General features: G+C 43.9%; 1 protein-coding gene across 1 annotated transcript in view; it reads left to right on the top strand.

Annotated features, from left to right (window-relative positions):
* Window positions 1–12,259: 12,259 nt before the first annotated feature.
* sugt1 (SGT1 homolog, MIS12 kinetochore complex assembly cochaperone) overlaps window positions 12,260–15,082 on the top strand; it is a 77,567-nt gene continuing 74,744 nt past the window's right edge. Inside the window, exons 1-2 of the mRNA XM_078402746.1 lie at window positions 12,260–12,302; window positions 12,392–12,440. Of these exons, the coding sequence (XP_078258872.1) occupies window positions 12,289–12,302; window positions 12,392–12,440 (63 nt within the window). The 5' untranslated portion in view covers window positions 12,260–12,288. The remainder of the gene's footprint in view (window positions 12,303–12,391; window positions 12,441–15,082) is intronic.

Genomic DNA, 15,082 nt, shown 5'->3' on the forward strand with positions numbered 1-15,082 from the left:
TAAAACTCCCCCAAAGCTCTCCTGCATTGGTATAGCACCCTACCCTTCCCCACTTCCCCCCTCCCCTTCCCCCCCACTCACGCACTCAACCACTCCATCCCCCCTCAAACCCCCTTACCCTCCCCTCCTCCCCCCATGCCCGTGTGGCTGCCGTTTGCACCATCGCAAAGTTGAAATATCGTAAGTCGAAACATTGTAAGTAGGGGAGCAACTGTATCAGATCAACGGGCCCCAACCGCGCACGCGCGGATCCGGCAGCCATCTTACATACATATCAGATCAACGGGCCCCAACTGCTCAGGCACGGACCCGTTTGTTCTGCGCAAGCGCGGAACCGGTGGCCATCTTACCGTTGTGATGCCAGATGAACACGTAAGTATTGGATTAATGGGCCCCAACTGCACAGGCACGGAGCCATTGGGTTCCCATTGTGACGTCGAACACGGCTGGGGCGGGGCAGGTGGAAAAGGGATTTTTAAAGTTTAAAAAGTGAAAAGCTTTTAAAATATAACAACCATTTGAACCACAGGACAATGGTGATTAAGATGGTGCTAAAATTGTGGCGCTATCGTGTACTTTTTTGGCTGTATTTCGGGAACATGCTAAATCTATATATACATACGAGTTTTAGTAAAATATAGATAGATATAAGACATGCAAAATAGCTAGATCTACAAAATGACTTCTAGAAAGAAAGTAAGCTGGTGCAAACCTTTGGTGTAAACTTGATATATGGACCAACAGCAGGAGCTTATCGTGAGGTTGGACATCACGTATGACAAGGGCAGATCTGGGCAGAAACCTTGCCATTCGGAGTGAGAGTTAATTAGCAAGAGTAAGTCACTTCAGAGCAGCAAGATGCTTTAGTTGTAGAAAGGGCACACAACCCTGTCTATGGGATTAACAGGATAATGAGCGAGTGGAACGCGAGTCAAGCTGTTTTCCAATGGAAGGGAAACAATTATGGGAAAAACACCAGAAGGGAGGTATGACTGTGGCAGATGAGTAATAATATATTGATGCCAATGGAAAAAGATAAGCGGTTTCAATAATGAAGATTATAGTCGAGACATAAATACAAATCAAATCCCAGACCATCCATCATAGGAAGGGATACACATGACCAAAAGTTTAATAAAGTGTTACTAGCAAGAGGTAATGGAAAGTTGATATTACATTCTGGCGAGATCCTGTGGCGTAAAGACATTATGTGAACAGAAAAATTCTGCTAAAGAGGGATTAGATGAAGGAGTTGAGTTGGTGGATTTAAAAATCATATTTAATATGACGACGTATGGAGATATTTAAAGAACCATCTGGAATAATGTGAAGATAGTTTAATGAACTGCGCACAAGCATAAAAGAACACCAAATTCACACGAACACCAACCTTCACACGAATGTCCATTCAATTGACCATGTACAGTGGCCTCTCGCCTACCCAGCTAGGGCAATAGCTTCTAAAGGATCATCAATGACATCTGTGAAGGTTCAAAGTGAAAGAAGCTGTCTCTTGGCACTGAAACTGCCACGACAGAGGGGATATGGAGATGTAGGATTAACTTTTCTCACTTTGTAAAACCAGAAAGGCACTCCTGGGGTGTTAAATATTATGATTTTAAACTTTGGCATTATTTTTTTTTTTTATTGTTATACATATTTTTCAAGTCACTCGCACCTGAATACAGGACAAATTATACCTTTTACTCTGCGGACATAAGCAACAATGGCACCAAAACTGCATGGATTGCTGCATACTCTGCTGTGCCTCGAAGCAATGCTGAAGTAAGTATTGCAACCGAGGCAGCCGTGGAACAAGTACATCATAATGTCAGAAGTGATAGGAGCAGAATTAGGCCAGTTGGCCCATCAAGTCTACTTCACCATTCTATCATGGCTGATCCATCTCTCCCTCCTAACCCCATTCTCCTGCCTTCTCCCCATAGCCTCTGACACCCATACTAATCAAAAATCTATCCATCTCTGCCTTAAAAGTATCCACTGACTTTGCCTCGTGCCAGGGTGAAACCACCCTTGGAGGTACTTTCCACTGAAAGATTCATTAAAAATGAGTGCGGACTGGGCAGGATGCCAGGAAACTCTGGGCGTCCTTCTTGCTGGCAAGGGTTGAACCGTATCTAAGTTGTGGAATTCCAATCCATCACTAAACTGCACAAAATACCTTGATTGTATTTTTTTCTTTTTTTGCTGTCATCTCTCATAGCTTCATCTCCAGGTTTCTAAGGGACAAATCACTGTCAAGCTACCTATGATGCCAGTCACTGTGGCTCTTTAAAAGCTGTATGATGCCAACTTATTGAACACATATTCAAGACCCCTGACACCCATACTAATCAAGAATCTGTCTATCTCCATCTTAAAAATCTCCATTGACTTGGCCTCCATAGCCTTCTGTGTCAAAGAATTCCACAGGTACACCCCCTCTGACTAAAGAAATTCCTCCTCATCTCTTTTCTAAAGGAACGTCCTTTAATTCTGAGGCTATGACCTCTAGTCCTAGACTCTCCCACTGGTGGAAACATCCTCTCCACATCCACTCTATCCAAAACTTTCACTATTCGAGCAGGTAGTACACGAGCAGCAAAGTGCTGAAGAAAGCATTTTTGTGTACTTGACAAGATGTCTGAATACCATGCAGCGAGTTGTGAAGCTGCCCGGTCAGATTGCCCAGTGTCAGCTAAGTATATACCTCAAAATAACAAGAAAAATGACTTTATATGATACGCTTTTAGTTGCACTTTGACTACCATCGAGTTCCGAATGTACATTCTTAGGAAAGGAGAATGGATGCTCCGAGAATCTTAATATGATTAAACGCACACCTGAAGCATCAAACAAAAGGTTTACTAATGTAAACAACACCAGAATATCTTGGTACATTTTCACTATGGATGGCATTTCCCCAGCAAATGACAGCTTGTGTAATCAATTTTTACATGCGTAGAAGATTACAAAGAGCAAGAAATAAATTTGAGATATTTATTGGGATATTTTATATTTTTAGACATAGATATAGACACAGAAATAGAAAATAGGTGCTGGGGTAGGCCATTCAGCCCTTCGAGCCAGCACCACCATTCAATATGATCATGGCTGATCATCCAAAATCAGTACCCCGTTCCTGCTTTCTCCTCATATCCCTTGATTCCGTTAGCCCTAAGAGCTAAATCTAACTCTCTCTTGAGTTGCAGATCATTCATATTTCACGATAGGCATGTCAATGCATGCAAAGTGAATTTGCGTCCGTCATCATGCGTATACACGAAGGCCACCAGTAAATATGATGGAATATTCCTGGAGGAGGCCAACTCGAACAAACCCGAGAAGTTCAGTATCATCTAGGATTCTAGGTTAAAGCAGCCTGCATAATTGGCTCCTTATAAATCAAACTATGCCTTTACTCCTGCCTTCACTGGCACACTATGTCTAGTGTTACTTATCAAGACGACTGTGACTGAAACTCTCAAACGAACAACCACAACCAGCAGCAAATACAAGGACAGCACCTGTAGATTCCCATCCAAGTCACACACACCTACTTAACAATATAATCGCTCCAGTGAAGGGTCTCGACCCAAAATGTCACCTATTCCTTTTCACCCAAGGTGAACAAATCGAGGCCTCTCCAATTTATGCCAAAGTATGTTCTTTTCATACTTTTCATTCATTTGGTCAATAGACAATAGATAATAGGTGCAGGAGTAGGCCATTCGAGCCAGCACCGCCATTCAATGTGATCATGGCTGATCATTCACAATCAGTACCCCGTTCCTCCCCACTCCCCATACCTCCTGACTCTGCTATCATTAAGAGCTCTATCTAACTCTCTCTTGAAAGCATCCAGAGATTTGGCCTCCACTGCCATGTGAGGCAGAGAATTCCACAGATTTACAACTCTCTTAGTGAAAAAGGTTTTTCCTTATCTCCGTTCTAAATGGCCTACCCCTTAAACTGTGGCCCTTGATTCCGGACTCCCCCAACATTGGGAACATGTTTCCTGCCTCTAGTGTGTCCAGTCCTTTAATAATCTTATGTTTCAATAAGATCTCCTCTCATCCTTCTAATTTCCAGTGTATACAAGTCTAGTCGCTCCAGTCTTTCCACATATAACAGTCCTGCCATTCCGGGAATTAACCTAGTGAACCTACGCTGCACTCCCTCAATAGCAAGGTCTTTGTACCTTTTTACACCTCTAGTCTCCCTCTACCCTGAATCTCACTCTGAAGAAGGGGCTATCTGAAATGAGAGAAATCAATATTCATACCACTGGGCTGTAAGCTGCCCAAGCGAAATATGAGATGCTGTTCCTCCAATTTGCATTTAGCCTCCGACAATGGAGGAGACCGAGGTAAGAAATGTCTGTGTAAGAATGGGAAGGAGAATTAAAGTGTTTAGCAACCGGGAGATCAGGTAGGTTCAGGCGGGCTGAGCGAAGGTGTTCCCCTAAACGATCGCCCAGTCTGCGTGTGGTCTTGCCGATGTATAAGAGTCCACATCTTGAACAACGGATACAGTAGATGAGGTTGGAGGAGGTGCAAGTGAACCTCTGCCTAACCTAAAAGGACTGTCGGGGTTCCTGGACAGAGTCGAGGGAGGAGGTATAGTGACAGGTGTTGTATCTTCTGCGGTTGTAGGGGAAGGTACTTGGGGAGGGGTTTCCTGAACCTGACTGTTGATCAGATCACGCAAGGCAGATATGACAATCCCTGTTGTAGGATAGTTCTTTAAGAGTAAATTACAGCCCTCAATTGTTGGCATTCCATCATTTTTGACAGCTTAAAATAAGTGCTTTCACCTGTCAGTGGTTATTCAATATTACTGCAGCTGAATCTTTGATTTTCAGTTGGAGAGGATTTTTGCACCTTGACCTAAGCATTGACACTTATCTTTGTTGTCAGGCAGTAATGGACTTTTAATAGTTGTTTTTACCACTTATCTTCCAAAATGGAACTCATTATTGAAATAGTAGCTCAAAAAAGTGCTCTTTTGATTCTTTCCTTGTGGGATGCACAAAGAGTTCCACTCTTCTTAATATTTGACAGATAAGTAATTTCACAGCAGTGCATTATTGATACTCTGAACACATTTGATGAATTACAGGCCAACAGTACTTAAGAGGAAAGGTTATCTTTTGCTGAAGAATTATCTGATTCTTTTCTCCTCCAATCATAACTTTTAATGATATACGCATCAAAATGTACATGTTATTATATATTTCCCTTTGCCCAACTTCCTAATAAAATATCTTCATGAAATTTAACACTTTCATCCCAACCATTTTTTAATTTGGTATGCTCATCTTCTGATAATGCACAAATTGCACTGTTGTGGACCTAACTAAGCTGGCTGTGGCCATCAGTTTCAAAGAGAAACACTAGCATTCGTTGAAGGTTAAGCCCAGAACAGGTTGTGTGGCATATACTGGCTCATCTGTCATTCTGCTTTAATGTATTGGAAATCCTCAGCATTATCCTGGAGGATCCATTAACCAGACCTTACGTAGGATCAGAACCTTTATTTAGTTGAATGGGAATTCCCAACCTGGCAAGTATGAAAAAAGGGCAAGTTCAATTAATCATTATTTTGTGAATCATGCATTCTTTTAATATTTTTATTTCTTAATAATTTTTTTTAAATTATTTAAGACAATTTTCATCTCTTTCACAGATGAAAGATTTTTTTTAGAGATACAGCGCGGAGACAGGCCCTTCGGCCCACCGAGTCCGCGCCGCACAACGATCCCCGCACATTAACACTATCCTACACACACTAGGGACAACTTTTACATTTTACCCAGTCAATTAAACTACATACCTGTACATCTTTGGAGTGTGGGAGGAAACTGAAAATCCACGCAGGTCACGGGGAGAACGTACAAACTCCGTACAGACGGCGCCCGCAGTCAGGATCGAACCTGAGTCTCCGGCGCTGCATTCGCTGTAAGACAGCAACTCTACCGCTGCGCCACCATGCAGGGTAGTGTGTGAGAGGGGCAGTGGAATGAGACAGAGGTCTAGGTTACCTGAAATTTCATAGTTGAGTGTTTTCGTTTTTTCAATGGAATTTGTTAGTAGTAAACATGAGTCACAGGCTGTTAATCTGAGAACAATCCCTTTCTCTCCAGTGGAGAGTATTCTTACAAACTGTGGGAGCACCAAGAACAATTTTGATACCATGATTCTTATACAATGGGTGACGAGAATTGAAAACTATGATTATTTGAGATGTTTTTTATCTTTCAAGACATCACCCCTTTAGCCAGCCTAACCACAAATCCATAAACGTCATAAGCACGTATATTCATTAAAAAGATGAAAACTATTTTTCCAGTTCTTCGTTATCTTCATGATAATCTTGGAGATTGAATAAAAGAGGCAAAGGGATTTGAGAGGCAGTGAGTTTTCTCATTTATCTCTCCTTGCAATACCCTGATGAAATCCAAACTTGGAACCCAAGATGGGAGTCATCGTCATACAGCAAGGAAACAGGCCCTTTAGCCCAACTTGCCCACACCGACCAACATGCCCTCCACTCTCGTTCCACCAGCCTGCGTTTGGCCCATATCCCTCTAAGCCTACCTTATCCATGTACCTGTCTAAATGTTTCTTCAATGTTGCAATAGAACCTGCCTCAACTACCTCCTCCAGCAGCTTGTTGCATAAACCCACCAACCTTTGTGTAAAAAAGTTGATTCTCAGGTTCCCATTAAATCTTTGTCCCCTTACCTTAAACCAGTGTCCTCTGGTTCTCGATTCCCTTACTCTAGGAAAAATACTGTGCATTTACTCGATCTATTCCTCTCATGATTTTGTACACCTCTTTAAGATCACAACTCATACTCCTGTTCTCCAAGGAATAAAGCCGTAGCCTGCTCAACCTCTCCCTCTTGCTTAGTCCCTCAAGTCCTGGCAAGATCCTGATAAATCTTTTGGTGAGCCCTTTCAAGCTTGGCAACATCTTTCCTATAACTTGGTGACCAAAACTGAACACAATACTCTAAATGTGGCCTCACCAACGTCCTCTATAATGAGATTTTACGTAGTAAGATTTGACAAAGTTATTATTCTGGCTTAACATGTCTTCTTTGTACTCTTCTAATTTAGCTTATGCTTCTTTAAATGAAAGGTGGCCCAGAACACTGCTTTGCTGGATATTCAATCAACCTTCCCAGAAAAAAAGACACTGAAAAAATTCAGGCGATATTCAGTAGGCCAGACCATCTATGGGAAGGGGAACAGAGTTAACAATTCAGATTGAAAGACCCTTATGTCAGAACTGGTAAGGGGACTAAAGAAGTTTGTTGCACTGTCGAGAGGATGGGATGTGCTGATAGGGGAAACTTGGGATAGCCATGGCAGTAAAATGCAATCACAGTTGACTGATCAGTGAATAAATGGGAGCAGTGAGAGAATACGAATATAGACAAAAGGACAAACAAAAGAATGTAGGAGTTGTGAAATACAGAGCAGGAAGACATGTTCGGCAGGTCAGGCTGGACATGTCCTCCTCCCCCAGAGGCAGAAAAAGGGGAATGAAATCAAACATGCTGAATGTAACTCCCTGGTCCACTCGTCCCTTCCTACCCAAACCACCCCATCCCCGGGCACTTTCCCCTACAACCACAAGAGATGCAACACCTTTCCCTTTACCTCCCCCCTCAACCCCATCCAAGGACCCAAACAGTCTTTCCAGGTGAGACAGAGGTTCACCTGCACCTCCTCCAACCTCATCTATTGCATCCGCTGCTCCAGATGTCAACTTATTTACATCGGCGAAACCAAGCGCAGGCTCGGCGATCGCTTCACTCAACACCTGCGCGCGGTCCGCGTTGGTCAAACTGGTCTCCCGGTGGCTGAGCACTTCAACTCCCCCTCCCATTCCCAGTCTGACCTTTCTGTCATGGGCCTCCTCCAGTGCCATAGTGAGGCCCACCGGAAATTGGAGGAACAGCACCTCGTATTTCGCCTGGGCAGCTTGCAGCCCAGTGGTATAAACATCAACTTCTCCCACTTTAGATAGTTCCTTTGTCCCTCTTTTCCCCTCCCCCTTCCCAGATCTCCCTGTATCTTCCTGTCTCCACCTATATCCTTCCTCTTTCCCGCCCCCCTGACATCAGTCTGAAGAAGGGTCTCGACCCGAAATGTCACCCATTCCTTCTCTCCTGAGATGCTGCCTGACCTGCTGAGTTACTCCAGCATTTTGTGAATAAATACCTTCGATTTGTACCAGCATCTGCAGTTATTGTCTTATTTTACAACACCACAGATGGATGACTGATCATGTCACTTGAAGTTTTGGAGTTCAATATTAGATCCAGATCACTGCAACGTGCCCAGATTGAAAATGAGATGCATTTTCTCAAGAAGGGTCTCGACAAAAACAGAGGTCACCCATTAACTTCTATCCAGAGATGGTGTCTGACCCGCTGAGTTACTCCAGCATTTTGTGTCTATCTGCATTTCCTCGAACTTGAACAGAGCCTCCTTGTAATAGAACAGGTCACAGATGGATAGATCAGAGTAGGGATGCAAATGCAGTTATTGAGCCCTATTCTCTTCCCAGATGCAGTCTGACCTGCCGAGTGTTTCCAGAACTTTCCGTTTATATTATAGATTTATAGCATCTGATTTTAAAAAAATGATTTGAACCTTCCCAGAAGATGCCGATGAAAACACTTCAGAGGAAAACAATCCTGAGCCAGAAGTAAAGGGGTACAAGGATTCTGTACAAATGTGTCTCATTTTCACACTTTCAGTGCCCCCTGCCTTAATATTGAGACAATTTGATAGGTTGTGAAGCCTCTCTGAAACTTCTACAGGTGTACAGTAGAAAATGCACTGACAGGTTACATTACGGCCAGGTTTGGTAACTCAAAGTTTCTATGTTTCTAAAGCACAGAAACAAATGAGATTACAGAGTGGTTGACTCTGCCCAGACCATTACAAATACTGACCTTCCCACCATTGAAGGCATCTATACGAGGCACTGCCTCACAGACAGCTGATATCAAAGACCCACACCACCCTCATTTGGCTCCTACCATTGAGAAGAAGGCATAGGAGCCTGAAAATTATTGACCATCAGGTTGAAGAATATCTTCTTCCCAGCAACTATCTGGCATGTGAATATTGCACAACACTAACCTCATCAATTATGAACTTCTATAAACTGTGGCTATGGTTGCACTGCTGACTTTGGCATTGCACTATTTTGGTTTCCTAGTATTTTGGTTATTAATTTATTGATTTTTAAAATTATTATGTATTATCTCAACATATTGCATTTATGGGCCTGTTAACTTAGTGCAAGTAAGAATTTCAGTGTTCTGTTGTCAATTCAAATGGCAATTAAACACTCTTGACCAATAGCCTCTGGAAATCATCGAGTCACCTTAAGCTTCTTAAAAGGGGCAGCCATTATAGAGAGCACATGGAGGCCATTGAACAGAACATTGTGAAGGCTTTGGCTGATTAGCCAAGAGAAGGCACTCCTGCCATTAATCCAGTGTCTGGACATGCAATGGCGGACTCCAGACCTCAGGGTCTATCTGTAGACAGATGCCAACTATTAGGATCCACCTGATGCCTTGCCCTAGATTAGGATCTGGACAGGCAGGCACAATGGATCCTCAGGATGAGATATCCAGAGACCGTAGAAGGCCTGATCTGATTTCTGCCTAAGCTCAGTCTAGATTCAGGTCAAAATGTCCCCGAGACCTACACTACAATACAATAGCCTACATGCCAGTCACTGTAATATTTGGACAGGCAGCATCTCTGGATAGAAGGATTCCCATTCCTTCTATCCAGAGATGCTGCCTGTCCCGCTGAGTTACTACAGCATTTTGTGTCTATCTTTGGTGTAAACCAGCATCTGTAGTTCCTTCTTACACAATAATATTGGGTCCGGCTTCTCTTCCCACAGATGTGGCTGGACCTGCTGAGTATCTTGAGCACTTTGAATCTTTATTCTCTGGGAAGGTTGATTGAATATCTAGGAATGGAATGCCTAGGCCACCATTCATTGAAAGAAGCATCTGCTGTCAATAGAGTGGGAGAAAACCATTTTAAACCACAAATTGGGTATGCAAATTTGCCTTTCATCATAGTCATAGAGTGATACAGTGTGGAAACAGGCCCTTCCGCCCAACTTGCCCACTCCGGTCAACATGTCCCAGCTACACTAGTCCCACCTGCCTGCGTTTGGTCCATATCCCTCCAAACCTGACCTATCCATGCAACTGTCTAACTGCTTCTTAAACATTGGGATAGTCCCAGTCTCAACTACCTCCTCTGGCAGCTTGTTCCATACACCCACCACCCTTTGTGTGAAAAAGTTACCCCTCAGATTCCTATTAAATCTTTTCCCCTTCACCTTAAACCAATATCCTCTGGTCCTCGATTCACCTACTTTGGGCAACAGACACTGTGCATCTACCCAATCTATTTCTCTCATGATTTTATACAACTCTATAAAATCATCCCTCATCCTCATGCGCTCCAGTCCAGTCCTTGTAAATCTTCTCTGTACCCTTTCCGGCTTGACAACATCTTTCCTATAGCATGGTGCCAAGAACTGAACACAATATTCTATATGCGGTCTCACCTGCGTCTTATATAACTGCAACATGACTTCTCTACTCAATACTCTGACTGAAGGCTAATGTGCCAAATGCCTTTTTGACCACCTTATCTACCTGAGACTCCACTTTAAAGGAACCATGTGCCTGCACTCTTCGATCCCTCTCCTCTACAACATTCCCCAGAGTCCTACTATTCACTGTGTAGGTCCTGCCCATGTTAGACTTCCTGGTGAGAATCCTACACGTCCACTCCGAACTCGCTTTATCTCTTTGCCTCTCAGCCATCCCGAAAACTGCAACATCATGCAATTCTCCAGCTTGAAATAAGCACTGCAGTTCAGCAGGTCGTTATCGGTAATGTCACTACCGCACTCATAGAAAAAAATAAGCCTACACTCTTTAAAAACTAAAAATAAGTGGAGTAGGCTGTTCGGCCCTTCGAGCCAGCATCGCCATTCAATATAATCATGGCTGATCAACTAAAATCAGTACCCCATTCCTGTTTTCTCCCCATATGCCTTGATTCCATTAGCCCAAAGAGATAAATCCAACTCTCTCTTGAAAACATCCAGTGAATTGGCCTCCACTGCCTTCTGTGGCAGAGAATTCCACAGATTCGCAACTCTCTGGGTGGTTTTTCCTCATCTCAGTCCTAAATGGTCTACCCCTTATTCTTAAACTGTGACCCCTGGTTCTGGACTCCCCCAACATCGGGAACACTTTTCCCACATCTATCCTGTCCAATCCCGGAAGAACTTTAGATGTTTCTGTAAGATCCCCGCTCATCCTTCTAAATTCTAGTGAATATAAGCCCAGTCGACCCATTCTTTCATCATATGTCAGTCCCGGGAATTAACCTGGTGAACCTACGCTGCACTCCAAGCAGTGACAGTAATTATACGTCAAGATACAAATACAGAAGCAGTAGCTCTACTCAACAACCAAAAGTCTGTAGCCTTCTTTTGGTCTGATATTTTATTTCATTCTTCACATGTTTAAATTATGTTTTATTCTTTAATTGTTTACTGTATATCGTGTTGTTACGCGAGCAAAGCACCAAGGCAAATTCCTTGTATGTATACATGGCTAATAAAATGTATTCAATTCGATAGCAATAATGTCCTTCCTCAAATTAGGAGACCAGTTACATGCGGTGATCTCTGCAGAGTAATGAGCCTGCGCTTGTATGTGGCACAGGACTCGCTCTGAGGCCAACTGTTGTGGGTGGGGGGTAGACATAGCCACACACGTACACACACAGGCCGGGTCAAACCTCTGCCCAGCGGCTCCAAGGTCTTCCACAAAACGGCCGCCGGCACCTCTACAAAGATGGCCGCTCGCTCCTCCACAAAACGACCGCCGGCACCTCTACAAAGATGGCCGCTCGCTCCTCTACAAAACGGCCGCCGGCACCTCTACAAAGATGGCCGCTCGCTCCTCTACAAAACGACCGCCGGCACCTCTACAAAGATGGCCGCTCGCTCCTCCACAAAACGGCCGCCGGCACCTCTACAAAGATGGCCGCTCGCTCCTCGACAAACGGCCGCCGTCTACAGAGACGGCCGCCCGCTCCTCTACAAACATGGCCGCCGCAGCGGAGGCTCAGCAGGTCCTGACGCGCGTGCGCAGCGCTTGGGTTCTGGGTCCAGAAGTTTCCTCAATTTGTCGTCGGCAGCGGCGGCGCAATGGCGGATGAGCGGTGAGTGCACTCGTTTGCTCTGGCAACGCAGAACAATACAAAACATTGACAACAAGTGTTTTACTTTCTGACGTTTCTTCTTTTGACAGAGTTTTTACAGATGAATATGTAGCCGAGTGCCCGGAGAAAGCTGTGGAGGTGAGATACCGTCTTGTGTGGGAATGCGAGGGCCTGCCCTCGGCGCTCGGGCTCGGGCTCGGGCTCCAGCGCAGTCGGGGCTGACGGTGAACACGTCCGCTGGCTCTTTCCATCTGCCAACATGTCGAGGAATAACGGCCAGTCCGCATTCGCGGCTGCAGAGTTACTGGATACAGCCTGGATACGGTCTGAAGGAGGGTCTCGACCCGAAACGTCACCCATTCACCCCTTCCCTCCAGAGATGCTGTCAGTCTGTCCCGCTGAGTTACTCCAGCATTTTGTGTCTTTTTGCATTTTGCAGCTACTGTGAAGATCTGTAGTTTTTCCGAGTTGGAACTTCCAGGATTTGAACTTAGTAAAGATGGCAATGCATCCCTGATAAGGTTGAATGTGACTTAAAAGGACTAAAAAGATAGCCACAAAATTATATCATATCATCATATCATATCATATATATACAGCCGGAAACAGGCCTTTTCGGCCCACCAAGTCCGTGCCGCCCAGTGATCCCCGTACATTAACACTATCCTACACCCACTAGGGACAATTTTTACATTTACCCAGCCAATTAACCTACATACCTGTACGTCTTTGGAGTGTGGGAGGAAACTGAAGATCTCGGAGAAAACCCACGCAGGTGGTGGCGTTTCCACATTTTTGACTACTTTGCTTTTGGTTCAGTGTTTAATTGTCATGAACAAAGCACAATGTACTGAGGGAACTAATCTGAGAGAATGGAAAATATAATGTTTCTGTCTAGGACCCTTCTGATTGTAGAGAGAGAGGGGTGGGACAAAGTCTGGTAAGTGATGAGTGGATACAGGTGTGGAGCGAGGGAATGACTGGCAGATGTGTGAAGTGACAAAGGTTAGGTTAAAAAGAGACAAAGATATCAGATAAGGAAAGAAGAGGGAAGGATATTGGTGGAAGGCAATGGGGAGGGAAGAAAGGGGTGATGGAAGGAAAATGAGCAACCTGTGGGTGAGAGATGAATGTATGTAGGAGGCAAAGAGAACAGGGAGATGGGTGGGATAGTGGGAGAAATGGAGGGGGGGACTGGAAAAAGCAGGGGTGAGGTGTGGAATTGTTGCTTAAAATTGGAGAATTCAGTGTTCATACTGTTGGATTGTAAGCTACCCAAGTGGAATATGAGGTGCTGTTCCTCCAGTTTACATATGATCTTGGAGGCCAAGGATAGAAATGTTGGTATGGGAAGGGGAGTTAAAATACTTAGCAACAGGGAGATCCAACAGACCTTGGCGGACATAGCATGAAAGTGTCAACGAGTTTAAGCTTGGTGTCGCGGATGCAAAGGAGGCAACATCGGTAGTACTGAATGCATAGATGAGATAGAAAAACTGCCCTTGAAACTGTCAGAAGGACGGGTGAGCTCCCTGGATGGAGGCAAGAGGAAGGTGCAGGGATAGTTGTTACATTTCGTACAATTGCAAGGGAAAGTACCTGGGGAGAGGGTGGGTTAGATGGGGAGGAAAGAGTTAACCAAGGAGTTGAGGAAGGAGTGGGCTTTGCAGAAAGGGTTGGAGATGGGAAGATGTGATTGATGGTGTGATTACTTTGTAGGTGGCAAAAATATTGGAGATTAATGTGTTGATTGTGGTAACATTCCAGGAGGTATGGTTTGCTACTTGCATTGGAAATCTTTGGATTCTTCAGATCTCTTTTCAGGAGATGGATTTGAAGTTGCCATTGCGAGTGCATGCTAGTAAGGTGGTGGTGATTATAGACAATAGGTGCGGGACTAGGCCATTCGGCCCTTCGAGCCAGCACCACCATTCAATGTGATCATGGCTGATCATTCTCAATCAGTACCCCGTTCCTGCCTTCTCTCCATACCCCCTGACTCTGCTATCCTTAAGAGCTCTATCTAGCATTACTAGTTACTGTCCACTCATTTTGGCAGGAAGGACAGAAATGGCCCAAGGGCAGTATTGTGTTCTTTAATTTGGTACTCTAGTGATGTTTGCATGTGTAACAAATGGAAGTAAATCCCTTCAAATTGGTAGCAAGGTAGTCATTTTACATTATTAGATAAGGTGTCTGGTGGGAGAAAGAATGTTCAATTTACTTGTCACTTTACCAACCTGACCGAGAGTCTATATTTGCATTTTATAATTTGGTTCTGTTGGGTTGGATAAACGGGTATATTTTGAAATTTGACCTTTGTATGAGATTCTGTACTTACAACCACAAATGTTGGCATCAATCAAATTATGACTTGTTAATTGATTGAAATGGACGATTGAACTAAGTGGGTTTGCTTGCATGTGAATGGGGTACTAATCTGGTTTGCATAAATCTACATTCCATGTTGGGATGATGGTCTTTGAAGATGACTATCACTATGTTGAATGATGTGGAACATGCGGTTTTCTTTATAGTGAGCAGTTGTGATGGTGGTGGTATTGTAAGTAGTTCTCGCCCTTTAGTCTCTCTTACTTGAGTTTTAATAGATCCTAATGCGTAATATCTCTGCCATAGCATCGCACTAGGTCCATATTATCTTGATTTATTTCATCAGCCTCATTTGTCAATCTGATGATGTATGGGTGATTTCTAATTAATATCTCCTATTGAGCTTGCAGAGATGCTTCCACATAGTATAATTGTTGCAAGGTTTACAA

The sequence above is a fragment of the Rhinoraja longicauda genome, chromosome 7, assembly GCF_053455715.1.
Source record: "Rhinoraja longicauda isolate Sanriku21f chromosome 7, sRhiLon1.1, whole genome shotgun sequence".
NCBI classification, from domain to species: Eukaryota; Metazoa; Chordata; class Chondrichthyes; order Rajiformes; family Arhynchobatidae; genus Rhinoraja; species Rhinoraja longicauda.